Here is a 21,209-nt window from a genome sequence, read left to right as displayed (position 1 = left end):
CAAGAGGGACCCTGCCCCCCAAGAGCCCAGGAGACCAGCGAGAGTTGCCCCCGGGTCCCAACACATACAACAGTCTGCTTCCCGAACCCCAGCCCTCCAGGAAGCCTCAGCCAGGGGCTGCTGGCAACACAGAGGCCTGGGGGAGGGGCAGGGGACATGCAGGCAGGGCCTCGCTGTCAGGCTCAGAGCGGACCCTGGGGGACCCTGTGCCGAGCCTGAGAGCCAGAGGCTGCCTGGGAGGAACCCAGGGCTGGCAGAAGCAGCCCTTGCCCAGCCATCTGCTGCCCCCTGGTGGCTGGTGACCAGCCAGCCCCAGGCTTCCTGCCCAGTCCAGTGGTTCTGGATAGTGCTGGGAGAAGGGGACCCTGCACTCCACATGCAGAAAGCCATGTGCGCGCGCGCGCGCGCGTGTGTGTGTGTGTGTGTGTGTGTGTGTGTGTGTGTTCAATGTGCACATCTGCATATGCCACCTGGACACAACCACCCAACTACCTCTGTCCCCACACGCTCACAGGTACCCCCGGCTTCCAGCCCAAATGCGCAGACGCGTTGCTGTCAATCTCACATCCAGAAACCCTCTCCTGGGCTCTGTGTCCACAGAGTGCTCAGTGGGTCTTGCGTCCCGCATGTCCGTCCTTCAGGGACTGCGCCCCGACGCAGGGGATTCGTATTTACTTAGCCTGTTCACTCAAATGAACCTTAAGCAGAACATGACGCCCTCACTTTAAATGAAAAAGCACTTTATCTGACACATCTAAAGGCAATGCACTTGATGAAGTGTGCCTCTGCCTAACGTCGTCTTGCACCTGCTCGACTCTGTCACTTTGGGAAAGCATGCCACCATTTCCTTGGAGCTTTGAGCCCTGTGTGGCTGCAGAGCAGGCTTTACATGTCACAGGGATCCAGGTCCTAGGTGGGGAAGCAGCAGGCACAGGGTCATACGACTTGTCCAAGCCTCACAGCCAGGGCCCTCCTCCCCCACCCCCGTTGTCCTTTGCTGGGGCAACCTCTTCCCTGTCAGGCCAACCCCAGCCAGAAGGGTTTCATCAGACCAGGCCACCTGCCTTCCTGTTGGCATGTGGCCTCGCAGCCACGTGGACTCACCCTCCCAGGGCTCCAGTCACCCTCCAGACCCCAAAGGCTCACCAGGATGTGAACTCCATGGGGCTGGGGGCTAGGGGCACGGGGCACCCGGTGAGTCCTCAGCACTGGCTCTTGTTTATTGTACAAGTGCCCAACTGGCACATGCCACCTAGACACAACCACCCGGCTCCTCTGCCCCCACACGCACACAGGCACCCCTAGCTTCCAACCCAAATGGGCAGACATGGCCAGCGGGCAGACGTTCATGTGAGGTAAGCACCCACGCACACAGGCGCACGCCCTCATGGGTACAGTGGGCATCCCAGAGTCCAGCCCCACGGCCAGGTCAGTGGCGGCACTGTCAGGTGTCACCAAGTTGGAGACAGCTACCTGCACCCCACGCCCAGGTGCTCTCCCCACTTCAATCCCATGACTCCACCCAGTGACGCCCTTCCCACGAGGCCTGCCTCTGCCTCCAGGGGCCCAGCTGCTCCCTGCGGTGGGGACCAGGGCCTTCCCTGGAGCTGCCCCGCATGTCTTTGGCCTCGGGCACAGATGGGAGAAGAGGCCCCAGCTCTGAACGGTGACACAGCCTGCCCGGAGCCACTGCACCAGGAGCGTGCCACGTGAGGACGAGGAGCTGGACATCATGAGCTCTGGAGCTGGGACACGCATCCAGCCAGGTTCGGTCAGAGAAGCAGAAGCCACGAGACGCTGTGCAGGTGTGTATTCTCAGAAGCGGCTCAGAACATCGTGGAAGCTGTCTGGGAAATGACAGGGGAAGGCTGTCACTCGGCAGGTGCCAGGGCTGCAGTCACAGGCTTAAGGGCTTCTCCTCGACGAAGCCTCAGCTTTATAACTGAGGACGTTGAGCTAACTGGATGAGGTGCACCAGGTAATGGAAGATTATCCTTCCGACTGACAGTTGGCTGGGTGCAGATTTCCTCACATCTGTGGAACGCCACTGTCACAACACCTAGGGCCGACCCACCTGACACACAAAACTCCTGGCGAGGTGCTGTGGTGCTCACCTGTAACCCCAGCAGCTCAGGAAGCTGAGGCAGGAGGATTGCAAGTTCAAAGCCAGCCTCAGCAACTGAGAGAGGCACTGAGCACCTAAGTGAGACCCTGCCCCAAAATAAAATATAAGACCAGCTGGGGATGTGGCTCTGTGGTTAAGCACTTCAGGATTCAATTCCAGGTACCCAGCTCACAGGATCTGCCTGTCCTGCACACAATGGAAAACATGCCAGCCCGCTGCCCAGAAGAGGATTCCAAGTCCTTGGGTGATGGCCACTCTTCTCCCTAGTATCCTTAAATACTGCAAGGTAGGTTAACTGTTGTGAATACGGCTCATGTTAGATGAGGAGGGATGGGAGAAATAGGTGCATGTACAGATGTATGTAAACATGTAAGTTTGTGACATTACAAAATAAGGACAGCAGGCTCGTGACAGCTGCAGGGCTTGTTTCTGAAGCTGGTCACGTGCCGTGGTTGGTATTCAGAACCTCCTTCTCCCACTGCCTATTTCGCATTCCTTTTGCCCTTCGCCCAGCATCCTGGCCAGTGGGGCTCCACCTGTTAGGGTGACCCAAACCCTCATTCCTAATGGGTCTGGGCCATGAGCAGTCCTGCCTGAATTGGGCTGCTGGTTTCCTGCAGATGATAACAACACTGTGGCCCCACTAGGAGATCCGCTGAGGGATCGCCTGGATTCCAGACATTCTCTTTCTTATCTCCACTGGATAGCAGCAGCCCAAGGTCCTCTCGGTGATCAAGATCAGTCAATGCAGCCTAGATAGTGACTCCCTTCTCCACCTGTCAGTCAGGGGTACAAGGCACTCCAAGCAGCCCACAGCGGTCTTCGCTGCCAGTTCCATGAAGCCGCTGTTAGGCCTTCTGGTGGAAGTGTCCCTTCCTGTTGTTGGATGAATTATGCTTCCCTATCTTGGTTCATTTTCTGTTGCTCTCACTGAACACCAGAAGCTGGGTGTTTTTATAAAGAACAGAGGTTTATTTAGTTCATGGTTCTGCAGGTTGGGGGGACCAATGTCAAGGTACCAGCATCTGGTCAAGAGGGTCTCCTTGCTGTGTCATAACAGAAAAGAGGTCATCACATGACAAGGGCAGAGGAACTCTAAGTTCCCATCTCTCTTCCTCTTTATATAGAGCCACCAGTCCTGTGGGCACCACCCTCATGACTTCCTCTAACTCTAATGACCTCCCAAAGGCCCCACCTCCAACATATGAATTTGAGGATTTAATTTTCAACATAGAACTTTTGGGGGATACAGTCAGTACCCCCAAACTCATGTTCGTCCAAACCTCATCATGTTTCTTTATCTGGAACTTGAAGCCTTTGCAGATTTAGGTCCAATGATTGGGAGGCAAAGTCTGCCCTTCTTAGAAGCCCTGCGAAGCCACAGAGGCACAGAGGAGGGACTGAGGACGGGGGGGGGGGGGGGGGGGGGATGGAGGAATGCAGCTCAGGATAGAGACCACCCGGGTGCTGGCAGCTCCAAAGCCAGGAGAAAGGCACAGGGCAGATTGTCCCCCAGAGACCTGAGAAGGAAGCTACCTGCCAACACCTGGATGTCAGCCTTGGAGTCTTGGGGATGCTGAGAGGATAAACTTCTACTGTTTTATGCTGTGGGAGCTTCTTATGGAAGCCCTGGAAATCTACTATCCTCCACATGAAGCAAGACCTCTGGGCCTGCAGGACAGGCAGCCGTGGAGAGGGGAAGCCACCATTTTGCCAGAGGGCCACAGGGCTGATCCTGGCGGCAGAAACCGTGCCATATATTAGACTCCAGTTTAGAGTCTAATGTGTCCTCCAGAGTCTGCTGTGGGACATTGTCCCAGGCCTGCCACGTGGCTGGCACTGTCACAGAGTCTACAAAAGGTCATTCTGCTGGTGTCTGAAGCCAGTTGTTCGAGGATATTGAGCCTATCAGTTCCTTCGGGCTTCTGTAGCAAATTATCACAAAGTGGATGGCTTGAAATGACACAGACCTGCTTTCTCAAGTTCTAGGAGCTGGAAGTTGAAATCGGGTGTCCTCAGGGCCATGCCCCTTCTGAGGTCTCTGGGAGAGGGTCTTCCTTGCCTCTTCTGCTCTCTGATGACTGGCAGCAGGAGCCCAGCCTCCGTCTCCGTCTTCCCAGGGTTATCTTCCCCTGTATCTGTGTGCAGATGTCCCTCTTCTTGGAAGCCTGTCCAGTGTGACCTCATCTCAACCTGATTATCCCTGCAAACACTCTATTTTCAAGTACGGTCCCATTCACAGGTTCCAGGAGAGCATACATTTTGGTGGACACCATTCAATCCAGTACAACGGGAGGATGACAAGCCAGTAAATTCCACATGCATGGGCTCATTGTCACACTTCATTTGCTGTGAAGTAAGCTCCTCGATCAGGAGTGCTGGGGGGAGTACATGATGGTGGGGAAGGCACTGGCCACATCAACCCATGGCAGGTTTAGCAGAAGCCCTGCATGCGGGGAAGGCAAATCCATGTCTAGAGAAGCTTCAAACTGGCAAAAAGAAAGTGCTGACCCTTCTGCCATGGAAGAGGTCTACTGAACCTGCCACCAAGTAGCCAGCTGAGCTCCCTGGGAATGGGCTAGATGGGGGACTTAGCGTCCATCTTGGCTACCGGCAGATTGGTTGTAGCCAGGTAGGGCCTTGCTGAGCAGAAGTCCATGCACCACCTCCATCCCTGCCTCTATGGCCACCTGGCTCATGAGCCTGTTGGGCAATGACAGGAGTGGCGAGGGAAAGAGTCCAACTGGTCTCCACAAACAGGTCATCCCATCCACTAGATTATTAAAATCCCCCTCTGCTGAGGTCACCCTTTAGTGAGAATTTACATGGGACACAATTATCTTCATGCTCTTAACCTGTTCAAAAACATCTATATACGTCTTTCCCAGACCACTTGCCACCAGTTTCTCATCGTGCTCCTTCCAAGTCCCTGACCAACTAGCCAAGTCACTGGCCACAGCCCATGAGTCAGTATATGCTGTGCCTCTGGCTATTTCTCCTTTCAAATAAAGTGAGTCATGCCCTGCTCAAAGTTCTATCCACAGGGTAAACCCCCCTTCACTACTGTCCTTCAGAGATGTTCAGAGTTGGATCCTACATGTCCCCAAAGGCCATGTACCAAAGGCTTGATCTTCAGCTTATGGCGCTATTGAGATGATGGGGCTCAGTTGGAGGAGGGGTCACTGGAGGTGTATCCTTGCAGGGTCTGTCTCATCCCCAGCCATGCTCGCTCTCTGCTTCCTGGTGGCCATGAGGTGACACTTTCCTTCACCATGATGTGTCTGCCTCACCTCAGGCCTAAAAACAAAGGAACCAGGTGACCATGAACTGAAACCTCTGACACCGTGGGCCAAAATAAATCATTCCTTCTTTTAGTTGTTTTTCTCAGGTCTTTTGTCACATGGTGACATCTAACCTAGGGGAGGCCTGGAAAGGGGCTATGGTGCTACAGGTGCCCAATTTTAGGTGGTGCCCACATCTCATGCAGAACCAGGCCCGAGTCTTCTCTTTTCTGTCAACTAATCATAGAGAACTTCCAACGAGGCCATAGGTACAGTACCGACTGGGAAAGAGAAGGAAGTGTGTCGGGAGTGGGGACCACAGGCATTTGGGCCACTTCTTGTGACTTACTTGTGTCTCCAGGGCCTGATTACATATATTCATCCCACTTTTGATGACGGAGTGCCGCTGCGCATGCCAACTTCTTGGTTTGATGGCTCTCACATCACCCAAGTTCATGAGAGGCAGCTCTGATCATGGTAACTTGGTGGCTCATGGTGAAGAGTTCCTTCTCTGCTAAGGTGCAGCAAGTTACTTTTCTCAAAATGGGAGTAGTGATCAGTAGAGGAGGGTGGGCTTTGTTCCAAACCCACGCTGTGCTTCACTTATGGGGCCAGCCTGAGCCTCCAGAGAGCACCCCTCTGCCTCTGCAGCTGGTGGCCAGTGATGTTTCCAGGAGCTCCCAGAATTAGGGCCAATTTAGAGCCTGTGCCCAGTAATTCCCCCACATTACAATTGCTTCCTTTTTGCCAATGTGGATTCACCCTGGTAAAAAGCTGTAGGTTCCTTTGGTGGGGAGGCTGAAAGACCAATAGCATAAAATTTTGGCAGTGTAGCAGGGTCCTTCCTCAGGGGACCAGACTCCCTCACTTGAGGGGTTCTGGGTCTAGACTGGTTTAAGCCTGGGAATTGAGGGGCTGTGACTGGTTTTATGATTCAGGTTCAACTTTGTTCACTTGATCTAGAATTTTCTACTAGATGGATGCAGTAAGAATTAGTAGACTGTCCATTTCTCCCTTTCCCAGGGACACTGTACGAACCAACCAGCCACTGCCACAGGTCTCTGCAGGTTGAATTATACGGATTACTGTCTCAACTCTACTTTTAACAGGATAACCACACCTACCTGGCCTTTGGTTACCAAGGGCTGCCATCATGTCCCTGCCCCTCTGGACCCCAAATATTCCCACTGTATTTAGATATACCAGTTCAGTGGCAGAAATTCCCATTGTGATTTTTGACCAAGGTAGTTCTGGGATTTCAACTTCATTCAGCAGAGTCCAGCTTTTGGTCCTAGGATCAGCCAACCAGGCTGTTAGAGCCTTCTTAACCCCTCAGCCAAAAGCTGACTTTAAATTATGGGAATTTAACCTTGGTGGGTTCCTACATAAGCCAGTAATGTTCAAATTGGGAAATGGAGGCAGATACTGGTATAGTCTTAGTAAATTAAAACTAAGTTTTTCAGGCTACTTAAAAATCAGCACTTCAACTATTGGCCATCCAACCACAATGGACACAGGGTAAACTGCGAGAATAACAGGAGTCTCCGCCACCACCATTCATAGTAAAACTTTATTGAACAGAAAACCCAGCAAAGGTTCCCACCTCTGCAAAGTTCCCTGTGGTTTAAAGTAAAGCACTGCATTTTAAAAAGCAATTATACATACATCTTTCCTAGAAAAGTCCTGCTAACATGTCTAGCAATTTCATTGATTATATAAAGTAGTACACTTAGTGTAATTTAAACATTCCAACAGGAATCAAATCGTACCAGCAGAACCATTTCTGCATCTATGAATTCTATGTACAAACACACATGCAGACACACACATCTGGGAAAGTTCCTCAGGCATAAACATGCGACACCTAATGCCTTCTACTTACAATGCCTATTAAACTACATACAGAATATATTAAAGCTCTTCAGAATAAAGACATGAGAAGCCCTGGGCATTTTTTTTGTTCATCAAATTGTATCATGGCTTCATGTCTTACTTTCTGCTTTTGCTTTTGCTTCAGCGCAAAAGCCTATCATTGTCCTTGTGGGTTTTTAATGACTGTGTCATGTCGTGTCCAGGTGAGGACGTCCAGCTGGATCAGATGATCCAGTCCAGGCCTGTCAATGCCTCTGGCTGCAGAGCACAAGCCCCATCAGTTTGCTATGGCTGGAGGGCCTTCTGGAAGAAGAGAGGCAAAGAAAGTCTTGAAGACAAGCCAGGCCGTGCTCATGAATGAAGGGCTGGTCTGCTGAGCATCGAGCACATCCCGGTCTGGAGGGAGGCGGCTGGGGTCTTCTGTTTCAGGATCTGCGCCTTCCTACAGGTCATGAAGCACAAGAAGAAAAACACTGGGGTCAAGATAAACACCGGTAAGTTAGGAGACAGCAGAGCAACATGGAGGCTAGAAAGGGCCAGACCCCCAGAATGACATCCTCAGCTGCCTGGGGCTCTTCCGGGCTTCCAAGACACAACTGTGCTGATGACCTTTCATGGTTTTGAATATTCCTGGCAGCATGTGTCACAACAAATGAAGCAACCTGATCTTCAACTATTATTAAAGTAGCAATTAACCACTTCATTAAATATAGATATTCTACTTTGGGCAATGCTCCGAGTTTAGAAACCAACAATGGAAACTCAGAGTTCTGAAAGCAGAGTTTTCTTACTAAAGTATACCCTGTAGGGTCATGCATTAATCCACCTTTAAAAAATTCTATTTTCAGAAAGTCTACTCTATGAGATGTGCTTATGCCCATCATCCATTAACAATGTCCATCCTACAATAGCTATAGACCACTGAATTTCAAAATGTGGGTCTAGAAAAACACTGCTTACATTAAAAAAAAAAAAAAGCCAGTTTCCACATAAGAAAAAATGCCAAATGGATTTTAAGGCATATTCAACAAAACCCAGCTACTATTCTAAGAATAAATTTGATTAAAAAAAACAAAAACAAAAAAACCCAACAACATGAAACACTTAGGCTAATAAAATGGTGAACCACACACAGAGCTGGAAACCTCCAGGCCGAGGACTGGAGGGCCTGGTGCAGCGTGCACAGCTAGCTGGGCTCCCGCAGAGGCTCCGTACCTGTAAGTTATTGTTGGGGTCCTGATTCACAGCTTCCTGAGGACCGTCATTTGGGAAGTTCTGAACCGGCCTCTGTCTAAATGGAAACCATCCAACATGATGCCTTCAAAGGAAGCACATAAAAATGTCTACCTTAGCTAACATCACAGTGAGACCTACTCAATAATCTAAGTCTCTGCTCCTCTAATCATGATGGCACCCCAACTTGAAGGTCATGGCAAGAAAATCTGCAAAGCCACTGGCCCCGAGGTTTCACATGGGTCAGGTCCTTGAAATAGGGGCTGTTTTATTCATCAGAAACAAAACAGCAGCTGGCACACAGTGTGCACTTAATAGATGCTTGTTTATAAACTGAACCTTCCATTTAAAACCTGAACAGATGATATACTCACACACAGAGCTGTAAATATTAGAGCGTAATAATTACCTACATTGGTCACTTTAATATATAATTTTAGGGACTATAATTTTAGGTCACTTTAGTATATGATTTTTCAAAGTTTTATTTGGAAAATCCAATTAAATCCAAGTCTTGAAAGACACATGACAAAATATTAACAATGTGGATATTATAAGTGTCTATTATATTATTCTAAATGTTTCCTTTTTTAATTTTTAAAAACTCAAATAAAAATCCATTTTAATTATAAAGCAAAAACTTCTTTCAATTTCAATCACAAACACCTCTCTCTCACTGTAGGTGCTAATGACATACAGGGTTGCATGTGCCATGGGAACTGTCCCGGGCCTTGCAGGAAATTTACAGCAGCCCTTGCTCTACCTACTAGATGCCAGCAGGATCACCCCTTATAGTTATGACAACCAAAAATGTCTCCAGACATTACTATGTCCCCTGGGAATGGGGGAGGAACAAAATTATCCCCAATGGAAACCTCCACTGCTCTAGACCACAGCTAAGCCAAACATCAGGCCTGTGAAGGTCCCTGACCCTTCAGGGCTGTGCTAACAGGGCTGCAACCATAATCCTAGAAGGCAGATGTAGCTTGATAAATACAAAGAACTGGTATGTCCTTATTTAAAATAAATACAATTTTCTTTTCCATACCATAGTATGGCTATGTTTTTGTGGTCTGTGATCTGGAAGGTAATTTATCAAGAGAAGAATATTCTTCTTGTATTAACACATAATTAATGTGTTCTGAGCAATAGCCAACCAAGCTGTGAACTCCCTAAATTCAAAGTGCCACAGTGACCTACTGTTTAAATACACCTCCTCCAATAATGACTGAAACTGCTTGAAAGAGAAAATATGGACTTGATGAGTCAGTCACAACAGAGTGTAATTTGCAGTACAGAAAAAAAAGAGAGACAGAAATCATGTGCTTACAGGTACATGACAACGGTGGCCCCCATGACCATGAGGAATCTGCTCAGAGAGGAGTAGAAGTAGAGGATACTGAGAAAAACAGAAAATGTGGCTGCTGAATAGGTCCAATCCAACCAATCTCGATTTATCTCATCATCTTCTTCCACAATAGGGCCACCTTGTGCATTCATCCGCAAATTTTGATTGGCTCCAGGATTAACAACCACTTGAGGAGCTGCATTCTGATTGGCTGGCTGGTTTTCCGCTGGAAACTGGTTGTGAATAGGGGCTGGAGCAGGTGCAGCAACCACAGGTATCTCTTGTGCACTTGGGGATGGGACAAAAGCTCCCGAGGCAGCAGTGGCAGCTAAACTAAAATAAAAATAATAGAGGCAGAGACTGCTGAGACCAAAGTCCTTTGAAGACTGTGGTGCTCATGAACTTATTTAGGGATCTTTGTTAAGAACTGTAAGTAGGCACATACACACTTGGTTTCTCTACAACTTAGTGAAGAACTTCTTTACTAACAGTCGTATCTATAAATGCCTTTCCTAAGAAAAGCCACATGGTAAATTTCATCTCGAATTAAATATCAAGACCACTAAAATATGGTGCATTAGCAAATTAAAATTTTCAAAAAAATTTAAAGATACTGCTAATTTAAAAGGAGGTAACATTCTAAATAAAGGCATTAAACTCTCAGACACAAGCACCCTTGAACCAACACACAAATCAGGCAGCAGCTACTGCTCATACTCTACTCCACCCTCAGAACCACAAAGAGCACGACCCTGCAGGGCTGAGGAAGATACACTCATCCTCCATTATAAACTTTACAGCACAGATGGGTTTCCCTCAGCTCCCAGGGGACCAAGGTCACACTGAGCAAGGCAGGAAGGACTCACTATTGCATGTAGTACTGTCGTGCATAGATCTGCTGGAACCAGGAGAGCTGCAGCCACCCGTAGGTTGTGTAGCCAGAGAAACCAGGCCCTAGGCCTTGGAATGCCTGCTGGACAGCTTCAGACCTAAATATAGATGAAAACAAACACTCATTTTGAGTTGGTTGCAATAAAGAAAAATAAATTACAATCAGGAATTCAAATCAAAGAGACAGAAGAATGGGCCTTAAGTGGTCACACTGGAGATGACTATATGCATGGTGCACCTGTGTAACACAAGCACACAGAATACTGAGTGAAAGCCTTCCTATCATGGTCCACATCCCGTGGGAAAACAAGAATTCTTGTTTTGTGCATAGACATACGAACAAGCTAAACCTTTTTAGGTTAAGTAGATCTCCCCCCCACCCTGCCCCATTTTGACTGAGTCTCACAGCAGACCTACATTCACTGATCACCTTTTAGAGAGCAGCTCAAAAGCCACATTTCCCCCAATCATTCCTGGGGGCGGGGGGGGGGGGGGAATCTCTCCCTTCCTCCCGATGCCACTTCTTCCCACTCCTATCTCTGAATCTATCCTGGAGCAGTTATATGTGCAGGTGGCACTGTTTACTGCACAGTAGTGAACATTTGGTGTCCTGTGTGGGTTGATGGATCCCCAACGGCCTATGGAGAGGGACTGCACCCCCATCTTAGAGGGGAGCCCTAGTACAGCTCAGGAAAGATGAGGAATTTGTACAAGATCTTGAGCTAGGTAAGAAGCAGGGCTGAACTTGAAACATTCTGTTTGACCCAAACTTCTTCAACCATGCAACAGCTTTTCAGCAGGGGTTGGGGGAGTCACCTTGGGTTTTGTGCTTGTACAGTGAACTCTTTTGGCAGCAATTCACAAAATTGAAATTAGAATAAATTGTGGGAAAATGACCAGTTATGTTTCATTCCTGCAGGTCAGCTGATGTCATCAAGCAAAATTTTAATGCACTAGCTGTTCAACAAATATTTGCTAAATGAAATCAACACATTTAAACATGGTAAAATTCAAGTAGTCAGATACAAGCCAATTCTCAAGTTGTACAACCAGAATAAAGGAAACAGTTTTAAGGTTGTTGTTTTTTTAATCCAATAATGTGTCCAATTATCCAATGTATATGTGGACAGTCTTTTAAACAAATTCCAGATCCAGAGTATTTCTAATAGTATTCCAATACAAGTCTTGGTATAATACTGTTTTTGATCACTTAAAAAGTTACAGTGCATGGAAAAAAGATGATAAAATCTTATGTTTGTTCAATCTGATAATGATGCCATTGCTATGCAAGATAACTACAAAGTTTTTACAGTTATATTCTGAAGTGTGGGAGAGAGAAAATGGCAAAACTCTGATCATTATTGGGACTGGATGGTGGGGGTAAGGATTCATTATATAATTGTTTCTATTTTTTCATTTGAAACTTCCATTAAGGAAAAAAGTACTCTTCCTCAAACACCGGGCTTTTTCAAGAATTAAATATAAAAACTACTAGGAAAAGAAGCACAGGGTTAGAGTTACAAAATTCCACTTGTAGTGAGCAGACTATTTTTTCTGAAAATGATTTTTATAATAAGGTGTTCCAAGAGTTATAAAATCCAAACATTAGGGCATGTAATCACTTCTGGCTTTGCTCTAAAGAAAAGCTCTAACTGCCCTAAAGAAATGGCCTTTTTCCCTGGCACCTCCAACATAGCTCTTGGCAAAGCACTTCTTAGTCTCTTCACTTTTTGTCTCTGTTATGATAGAAAAAAAGCACAAACCCACTCAGCAAAGCAGTGCACAATGCTTAGAAAAACTGTTTCTTCTGCAACAGCTCTAATTTCCCACCACAAGGGCAACCAAGTGGTCCAAATAATGGGAAGCACACTCAGTGGGAAGCTAAATGCCTGCACACTCAGTACATGAATCTCCTACTTTTTTATATGTCCCTATAAGGCTGCATATTAAGAAAAACCAAATACAGCAAGAGATCTTTAAAGTGACACAACCTTTATAAAGCAAAATTTTATACACATCTTAAAAGTTCTCTTGACTACACATATGTAATCACACTTTATTCTTAAATTGATGCAAACGAGGGACACACATTTATGTTGTACAAACCTGGCTCTTTATTAACACTTACCTTGAGATATTCTCCCACCCAGAGGGAGAAAGGTTCCGAAGAACTTCCCTTTGCCTTAAGCCATCACTTGAGGAATCCCCAAGATACTGTCCCTGATTAGAAGCATTGGGCTGCTCTGAGGATCCAGCAACCTAAGTGCAAGATGAACACAAGAACAAAGAACCTGATGCAACTCTGTGAAATCCAGCTGAAAGAATTATTTTGTTGTGAATGGCACATGTCCCATTCTCCACCTCTGAACTTGACCAAATTAAATAAAAGCCAATGATACATGAAAAATATTCTGAAACTTGTTCAATACAATTTTTAGAGGTGAAGCAGACTAAAATTAAGGACCCCTCTGAAATTGAGGACAGCTTCCTCATACTCAGAATAAAGGCTAAAGGGTTGCCCACCCTGGGCTGAGGGATACCAAGGAAACCGAGAATGGACACTGGACATTGCTCCCTAACCCCACACAGGTCTACACAGGAAGGCTTACGAAATTTACACATGTATAACACATGGCTTTTGTTTATACATGTCATTAACAGCTTCTGTGGAACCTAAAGAGAAGAAATCTAGCTGCTTCTCCACAGTTCGATCAAAAGCATAAAATCCATTTTTCCTTTTTCATCTTTGTCCTATTTCTTATGTGGGCAGGCAGGCAGCTGAATCCAGTCACCAAGGATCCAGGTAGGATCCCTGAGTTAGGCGGCTGGTAACACAGATAGTAGGCCTGGGATGTGGCTCAGTGGTAGGGCACTTGCCCAGCATGCACAAGGCCCCAGTATCTACAGATAGGTAGGAAGATACTGGAGAAAAAATACAGACTTTTTTCTTTTGAGTAAATATGCATCAGTTTCACTAAAATCTTCCAATGAAGATTCAGTTCAATGAATGAAGCTGGTCAGAAAGCTTTCTGACAATGTTGTACATCTTATGGTGCTAAACTTAACTAATTCTAGAAATTAAATTTGACCAACAAAACTTATAAATACAAGCAACCTAAAGGAAAGAAATTTCCTGTTATATTCAGCTCTTTTAGGAAGTCTAGTTGTAATACACATTTAGAATGCATCACCATTCTAAATGTGTAGAAGATTTATACTATATTTTCAAATAAATGTTGGGAAATGAAAAATAAATGCTTCTGACTGTCAAACAACTCTTTAGAGATCATCACTGTGGCCTTTTCCCATCCAAATAAATAATCGTGATAAAATTTCCAAAGGAAATATATTCACTTTTTTCCTCTTTATTAATGATTCCTTAGAAGAAACTTGCTATGAGCTAGATGTGAAAAACAAAAAACATTTTCAAGAGCCTTGCTAGTTCAGGCTTCTGGGTACACAGCAGCTGTAGACAGATGACATCCCAGCAGTGTAACAACACGTAAGTTCACATTTCCACAAGCACTCAAGGCACACTATACTACTACTAGAGCAAACTCTCACTTGTGTTGATAATAACACAGTTCCTAATTCCTGCTATGCCCAGGGAAGAAGCAAAATACAACTTGGTAAAAAGGCTATAAAAGCTCTCTTTAAAAGAATTTTACCCAACTTTCTTTAACCCTTTCTTGAGAAACTGAAGGACACAAATTGTTATCATCAGGAAGAAGCATACCTTTGTGCTGGTTTCTGGTGTTTTTGAGGGACTCTTCACATTGCATACCAGATGCAGAACATGCCGTTTTTCCTGCTAAAAGCAATAAAGAGGTACCTCAGGATCTGAATTCAACTTGTTAAGTGCTTAAAAACATTGCAAAGTTAATGTGTAAGTGACACAAAATACCTTTGGAAGCAAGTCCCTGAGACACTGATGATCCAACAACAGCTTCCCAGAATAAATTAACCTCTGGTCCTCTGGACGCTGATGGTGGAAAGAGAGTAACATAGGTCAGCACTGAGGGTCCACAAGTTCCGGAACACAGGAGGAACTGTTTCATACAAATAATCAGAATATGTGTTTTTTCCCAGTATCACAAGAAAACACTTTTTGAACAACCTCATATACAAAATTTTTATCTAGAAAGTGCTTAACTTTAAACTGATAGAACATGCAAATAAATTTAGGATGGCAAATTATCTCCAATCCATAAAAACTATGGCAACATACTTAATCTTTTAATCCTGGGGGAAACTGCTCTCTGCCACTAAAAACACAAAGTGCTTTGGGAGCTCCTACAGCAACTAACTTTAAAACCTTGTTTGGCCTCAGAGAAAACTCAAGATTCCCAAGGTCAGCCTTCATCAAAACTACCTAAGCACTGCCTCAAATTAACAGAAGCAATTCTAAACCTAAGCCCCACAAAGGGCTTCTTGACTTACAAATGCAGTTAGAGAAATGATGTGTAGGTCACCTGACTCTGTTAGGGACTGGGTAGAGTGCAGCGGCAAGAGGGTTGCCTAATGCTTTCAAGGCCCAGTTAGAGAAAGAGTGGAATGGAATGAGTGGGAAGGGAGGAAGAGGAAAAAATACCCCACGACCCTGCCAGAGCTGTTATTCCTATTTTAGGAAAGTCTGAGAAATTGACTCATCTAAGGGCACCTGTTGCAAGATTCTAACTCCTACTCCCCTACACACTAGTGACTTTACAATTATAGGGACTCCACACACTTTTACACAAATCTCACTTTTAAAGTATTTTTTTTTTTTAAATTTTAGTTGTAGATGGACATAATACCTTTATTTTATTTATTTATTTTTATGTGGGCTGAGGATCAAACCCAGTGCCTCACGCATGCTAAGTAAGCAATCCCCCACTGAGCCACAACCCCAGCCCTTAAAATCTATTTTTAACTCATTTTAAACTTAACTTTAAAGTAATAGCCTCAAGTAATGTATATTAAAGTCATTACATTGGAGGTCACCTGCTCTTGTCAACCTGCTCTTGCCAGAATAACCAATTATGTAAAACATGGAATAAAGCTATTCTGGCCAAGAAACCCAAGACATTAAAGTTAGCTGTTTAAAACAAAACAGAAAATTTGCATCTACTTATCAACATACATTAGGACTTCTGACACTTTACCTAAAACAAAAAAGGCTGTGTTCATTATTGGTCTCACTGACTTAACAGGTGAGTGCCATTCTACTTTTGTAAATGTGGGCCAACAACCAGAAAAGGTTTGAAAACCACAGCTGCCTCTGGATTTGAAGTGTTTCCTCTCTTTTAAAGACCTGAACTGGCATTATGTCCTTACCCAGAGGGTTGATTGGGGGGGGGGGGGGGGAAGTCTTAAGCAAACAACTATTATAAAGGATATGCTATTTTATACTATAGAAAATAAATGATGAGTACACTTCCACCATAACAATTTTAAATACAGATTTGCATATCTGAGAGACCTTTCATTTACAATCTTGGACTCAACAAATAGGAGTGATGTTGAGGTGACCAAGGAAAACACTTCTCAAAATGGGGCCTTTTACAAATGATGCAACTACACTACACCTGCTGTGCCTATTTGTGTACCCAACATTAATTCTCCCAGCAACAAGGCCAGCTAGTTTCTGGAAAACACCTATGGTGAAATCAGAGTGCCAAGGTGAATCCTAAAGGACACCGGAATGGAAGCCTACTGAATAAATAAGGAAACTTCAAAGTAACAACTCAGAAGGAATACTCATGTCTACAATTCTTGACAATAAGAAGCAAAACCAAACTGACACATGCACTACTACAGGTTGGCAGTCTTCAGATGACAATTTCCCCACCTTTTGCCACCCAGATGCCCTTTCCTGTTTAACCAAGAATTACACTCTTGGGCTGCAAAGAACACTGCTGACACTTACATAATATCAGAGTACAAAGTAAATACAGGAAGGTCCAGAGCACAGCCTCATCACGTGGTGAGGAAGGGAGGGCGGGCGGTGCTAAGGGTGCTGTTGACAACTGTGTCCACCAAAACAAAGCAAGGAAGTCTCTCTAATTGAAGGACCAAAGTCTTAAAAGTAGACTCAAGGCAACTCTGTTTCCCTCCTAAATCACTCTTAGCTAGAAAGTGCCAGGGCCCCTCCCTGGGACTAAGCAACGACTCCACTCCGGAGTTCAGCGTCAGGGAGGGAACAGCCAGGGGAAGGTGGCTAGGGAGGGGAGAGCCACGTCTTGCTTCTGGGCGTGGGACCTTAAGTACACAGTGACTGGCGCTCTCCCTGACTGTCCAGTTGCGGGCAGGGTTTGGGCGTCTATTCTCCCCTCTTCCCACTGAGAACACTCGTTTTCAGCATTTGGTTTTCTTACATTTATCCACTGGTTTCCAGCCTAATTAGGAACACCTACTCGTCGCCGGTTGTTTTGGGGAAACTGAGGCTTGGAGGGTGAAATGATTCACCCAAGGTCACACTGCTGCTTCCCTGTTTTGGTTAAAGCCGGAAACCACGCGTGGAGAATGAGGAAGGGGTCTGGGAGGTGGGGTAGGACAGGGACAGCCTTGGAGCCTTGGGGACCTGGAGAGGCGAAGTGACAGGAGTAGGCAACCCGTCAGGAAAGCGGGCTGTTGGCGGCCAGGAATGAGGAGATGACAGCCACTGGGTAAGAAGTGGGGGCGCCTAGGGCGGCAGGGCAGGAAGAGAGGTGACCACAGCCCTGCGGTGGGTGACCAGGCGAGTACCCGCCGGCAAAGGGACAGGCTACCGGAAGGGGAAGGCAGACGTGGCATCCCCAAGGACTGCTCTCACCGGGCGCTCGGGGTAGACACGGCTCAGGTGGGCCTTGAGGTGGCCCACGCTCCAGCTGCGGTCGCCGCTCAACTCCAAGTCGCGGTGGCGCTGGTTGGGGCTCTTCACCAGGAGCGTGACCGGCTCGGGCTCCGGCTCGGGCTCCATGTCGGCGGCGCTGTAGACTCGGCTGCGGTCCGAGATGCCAAGCAGGCGGCGTCGCCACCACCTAAGACGCCGCAACGACGGTTCGCTTCTCCAGGGCTCGCGCCCCAGCCTCGGGCACCTTTTATAGGCGCCCCGCGCCCAGGCTCTGCGGACGGACCTCTCTGTGGCTGCTGTCCATTGGCTGAGGCAGGGGTTACCGCCCAACGTGGCCCAATCAGCGTCCGAATCCGGGCGGCCGAGGGGCGGGCGGAGCACGTAGGCGCCGGGTGATGCAACCCGCGGCCGTTGCGTCATCCCGAGTCGCGGCTGCGGCCCGAGAGCAGGGGTTCGGTGGCCATGTTTGGGTGCGCGGCAGCGCGAGCGGGGACTCGGCCCTGACGAAACGGGACTTCCCAGCTGGGGTGCGTAAGGCCCCCGAGCCGGGGTCACCCAGGCCGGCCCCAGGTTAGCAGCCTCTGCAAATTGTTTCCTCACAAAGCTGCACCCCCGCCTCACTGACCCCAGCGCCGGGCCCGCCTCCTCCCCGCCGCACCCCGCGGCCCCACCGCCGCTCCACCCGGGGAAGCTCCCCACTCCGAGCGGCTCGGCTCGAAGAACCGCCGGGCTGAGTGGGCCCCGTGCGAGCCCGTCCGGAGGGCGCCGAGGCTCCTTAGCCTTAGAAGGGCCTGGAAGGAGCAGACCCGGAGTTCCCGGGCTGGGGGGTGTGAGGCACCTGCGGCCAGTTTCCCCTCGTCCCGGCTGAGACTTGCAGGCTGCACCCTCAGGTGTGGACAAGCCGGCCACGGCCAGGTCACACGTACTCGCTAGGGGCGGCCCTTTATAGGGATCAGCCAGTGCTTTGAGCTGGGGCAGAGTCCGGGAGGGCAGCATCTGGATTGCTGAACTGTGGCCACCAAGGCCCACAGAGGCATTTCCTCCCTCCCTCTGTAGGAAGGAGACTTGAAAAACAAAAGTGACATTGCCCTGGTCCCATCCTCGTCCTATGATCTTGGCACATGCTATGCCAATGCTGTTTTTCCAGGGGTGTCAGGAGCTTGTCCAAGGCAAGACCCTGCTCTGGTTGGGGGCCGAGGTTAGTCTGCTATGACTGCCATCATGAAGTAGCACAAACCTGGTGGCTTAAGCAACAGAAATAGATTGTCTCACAGTTCTGGAAGCTGCAAGTCTGAGATGGAGGTCTTGGCAGGGTTGGTTCCTTCAGAGAGCTGTAGGGAGAATCTGTTCCCAGCCACCTCCTATCTTCTGGTGGTGGCTGGCAATCCTTGGAGCTCCTTGGCTCCTAGTGTATTACTCCTTCCTGTAATGGCAGTCTGTGTGTGTGTCTTCATATCATGTTCCCACTACCCATATCTGTCTCTGTGTCCAAAGTGTCCCCTTTTATAAGGACTCCAGTCATATGGGATAGGGCCCAACCTAATGCCCTCATGTCCACTACAAAGACTGTTTCCAGATACCATCACATTTGTAGGTACTGGAGCTTAGTACTTCAACATCCATGAAAGACTCGACTCATCTCATAACTTTTGAGAGTTTGCTGGCAATTTGCCAGCAATATATAACAGAAAATGAGGTGGTTTCTTTCTCAGTCATCTTTATATTAAGAAAGGAAGCTGAGGAATTTGGAGATAAATTATCTGTTTATCAACCTTATCTAATTGCTTTTTGTCTATTGAAGGCAGTTCTGTCCCCTTTCATCAAGGCTGGCTTCAAGGGCAAGGGACCCATGCAGTTGGTCCAATAGGCCCTGGGCTTGGTTTGATGTCCTGCTATTCTCATCTTAAAATTCTTAATACTTTTTTTTTTTTAACAGAAGCTCTACGTTTTCATTTTGCACTGAGTTCTGAAAATGGTGTAGCTTTCATACTTCAGGACAGGGGAAAATGACTGATTATGATCTGGCAGTCTTGCTACTGGTTAGAAGCTAGCCAGTGGGGCAAGACAAACAGATGTTTTTGGGGAGGCAGCTAGCCAGGAGATAAGGGCTTCTTTGCCAAAGCAAGACTGCCAACAGCATGCTTTCCTTTGTCCTGTTGTGACAAGCCTCAGGGACCCTAAGACAGTTTATCCATTTCTGCTCAGTAGTAGAAATGTCAGGGAGTGAGCTGCTGTGGTTTTTTCCTAGGGAAAAGGCTATCCAGTTTGTTTCCCTCTTGATTTATCTCCCAAAAGGATAGCTCCTTTTAGAGGACTTTGGTGACTCTTCCTATAGCACGTTTGAAAAACGTTAGATTCAAATCAAAGAATGTGCCGGGAGATTCACACAGCATGACCCTGTTCTCAGTGACCCTACAAATATAATGGGGGCAATAACAAAAATACAGAAATAAAAAGACACTCCAAGTCTCATACATTTCTAAGGGACTTATGATCACACTAAACGAAGAAGAAGAGGTGACGAAGTTAGAAAACTCCATGAAAGAGATGAAATTTGAGCCAGGTGTGTTGGCGCACACTTGTAATCCCAGCCATTTGAAGACTTGAGACAGGAGGTTCACAAGTTCAAGACCAACCTGGGCAACTTAGCCAGATCCTGCCTCAAACAAACAAACAAAAAAAAATTAAAGGGGCTAGCTCAGTGATAGAGCATTCTTGGGTTCAGCCCCGAGTAACACACACATACACAAACATAATACCCAACACACAAACCCAGTCATTGCACTAATAGGAATTGACTCAAGAGAAAGAAAAAAACATGTCAATACAAAGACTTCCCCTAGAATGTTCACTGCAGCTTGTTTCATAACAGTACCCAACAGTGGGGACAGTCCAAGTGTCTATCAACAGGAAACTAAATAAATTATAATGTTTCCTTACAATGGGAAACACTCAGATACATGTAACAATGTGAATGAACCTAAAAACCATGTTGAACAAAAGAACCAGACAAAATGAGCACAGTCAGCCCTTTGTACCCACAGCTTTCAATATACACGGATTCCACCAACTTCAGATGGAAAATATTCAAAAAATGTGCACCTGTACTGAACAGCTACAAACCATTTTTCTTGTCGATACAATATAATGTATATTTACATAGCATTACATTGTATAAGGTATTATAAGTAATCCAGAGGCTATTTAAGTATATAGAAGTATATGTATAGGTTCTATGCAAATACTATGTCATTTTATAGAAGACATTGAGCATCAGAAGATTTTGGTGTGGGGGGAGGTACTAGACAAATTCCCTGTGGACACCAAGAGACAACTATATGTATTATATCATTCCATTCATATGACATTCTAGAGCAAGCAAAACTATTTTCAGGTGACAGAAAACAGCAGTTGACTGGGGCTGGGAATGGGATGCAGGGGTGGGCTTGGCTGGGGCATGGGGTGCAGTGCTGAAGCTGGCTTATCCTGTTTCATCACCGTCTCGATGTGAGCCTCTCTGCCCAACTCTGCTTTTAGGGACATCACCCTGACAGTTCTAGATGACCGTGATAGGAATATCTATACCAAGGAGATAACAGACGCTATCAGTCCGAGCATTTCCCCAGGGAGCCAGTGTTAAATTTT

General features: G+C 46.8%; 1 protein-coding gene across 2 annotated transcripts; it reads right to left on the bottom strand.

Annotated features, from left to right (window-relative positions):
• Positions 1 to 6,962: 6,962 nt before the first annotated feature.
• Positions 6,963 to 17,894, bottom strand: Herpud1 (homocysteine inducible ER protein with ubiquitin like domain 1). Of its 2 annotated transcripts, none has more exons than XM_046434737.2 (8): positions 17,544 to 17,894; positions 14,655 to 14,732; positions 14,487 to 14,558; positions 12,879 to 13,009; positions 10,726 to 10,848; positions 9,842 to 10,192; positions 8,494 to 8,596; positions 6,963 to 7,720 (listed from the first exon to the last, which is right to left on the bottom strand). In XM_046434737.2, exons 1-8 carry the CDS (start codon positions 17,688 to 17,690, stop codon positions 7,556 to 7,558), a joined length of 1,170 nt encoding a protein of 389 aa, XP_046290693.1. In that variant the 5' UTR covers positions 17,691 to 17,894; the 3' UTR covers positions 6,963 to 7,555. The 2 variants fall into 2 exon arrangements, with proteins under 2 accessions (XP_046290693.1, XP_046290692.1); XM_046434736.2 differs by having other exon boundaries at positions 14,487 to 14,561; positions 17,544 to 17,833.
• Between the last annotated feature and the right edge of the window lie 3,315 nt (positions 17,895 to 21,209).

Source organism: Marmota monax, unplaced genomic scaffold, assembly GCF_021218885.2.
Source record: "Marmota monax isolate L192 unplaced genomic scaffold, Marmota_monax_Labrador192_F-V1.1 WCK01_AAM20220418_F8-fsc00024, whole genome shotgun sequence".
NCBI lineage: Eukaryota > Metazoa > Chordata > Mammalia > Rodentia > Sciuridae > Marmota > Marmota monax.
The sequence above is the reverse complement of the archived record's forward strand: the minus strand, read 5'-3'. Positions and strand labels throughout refer to the sequence as shown.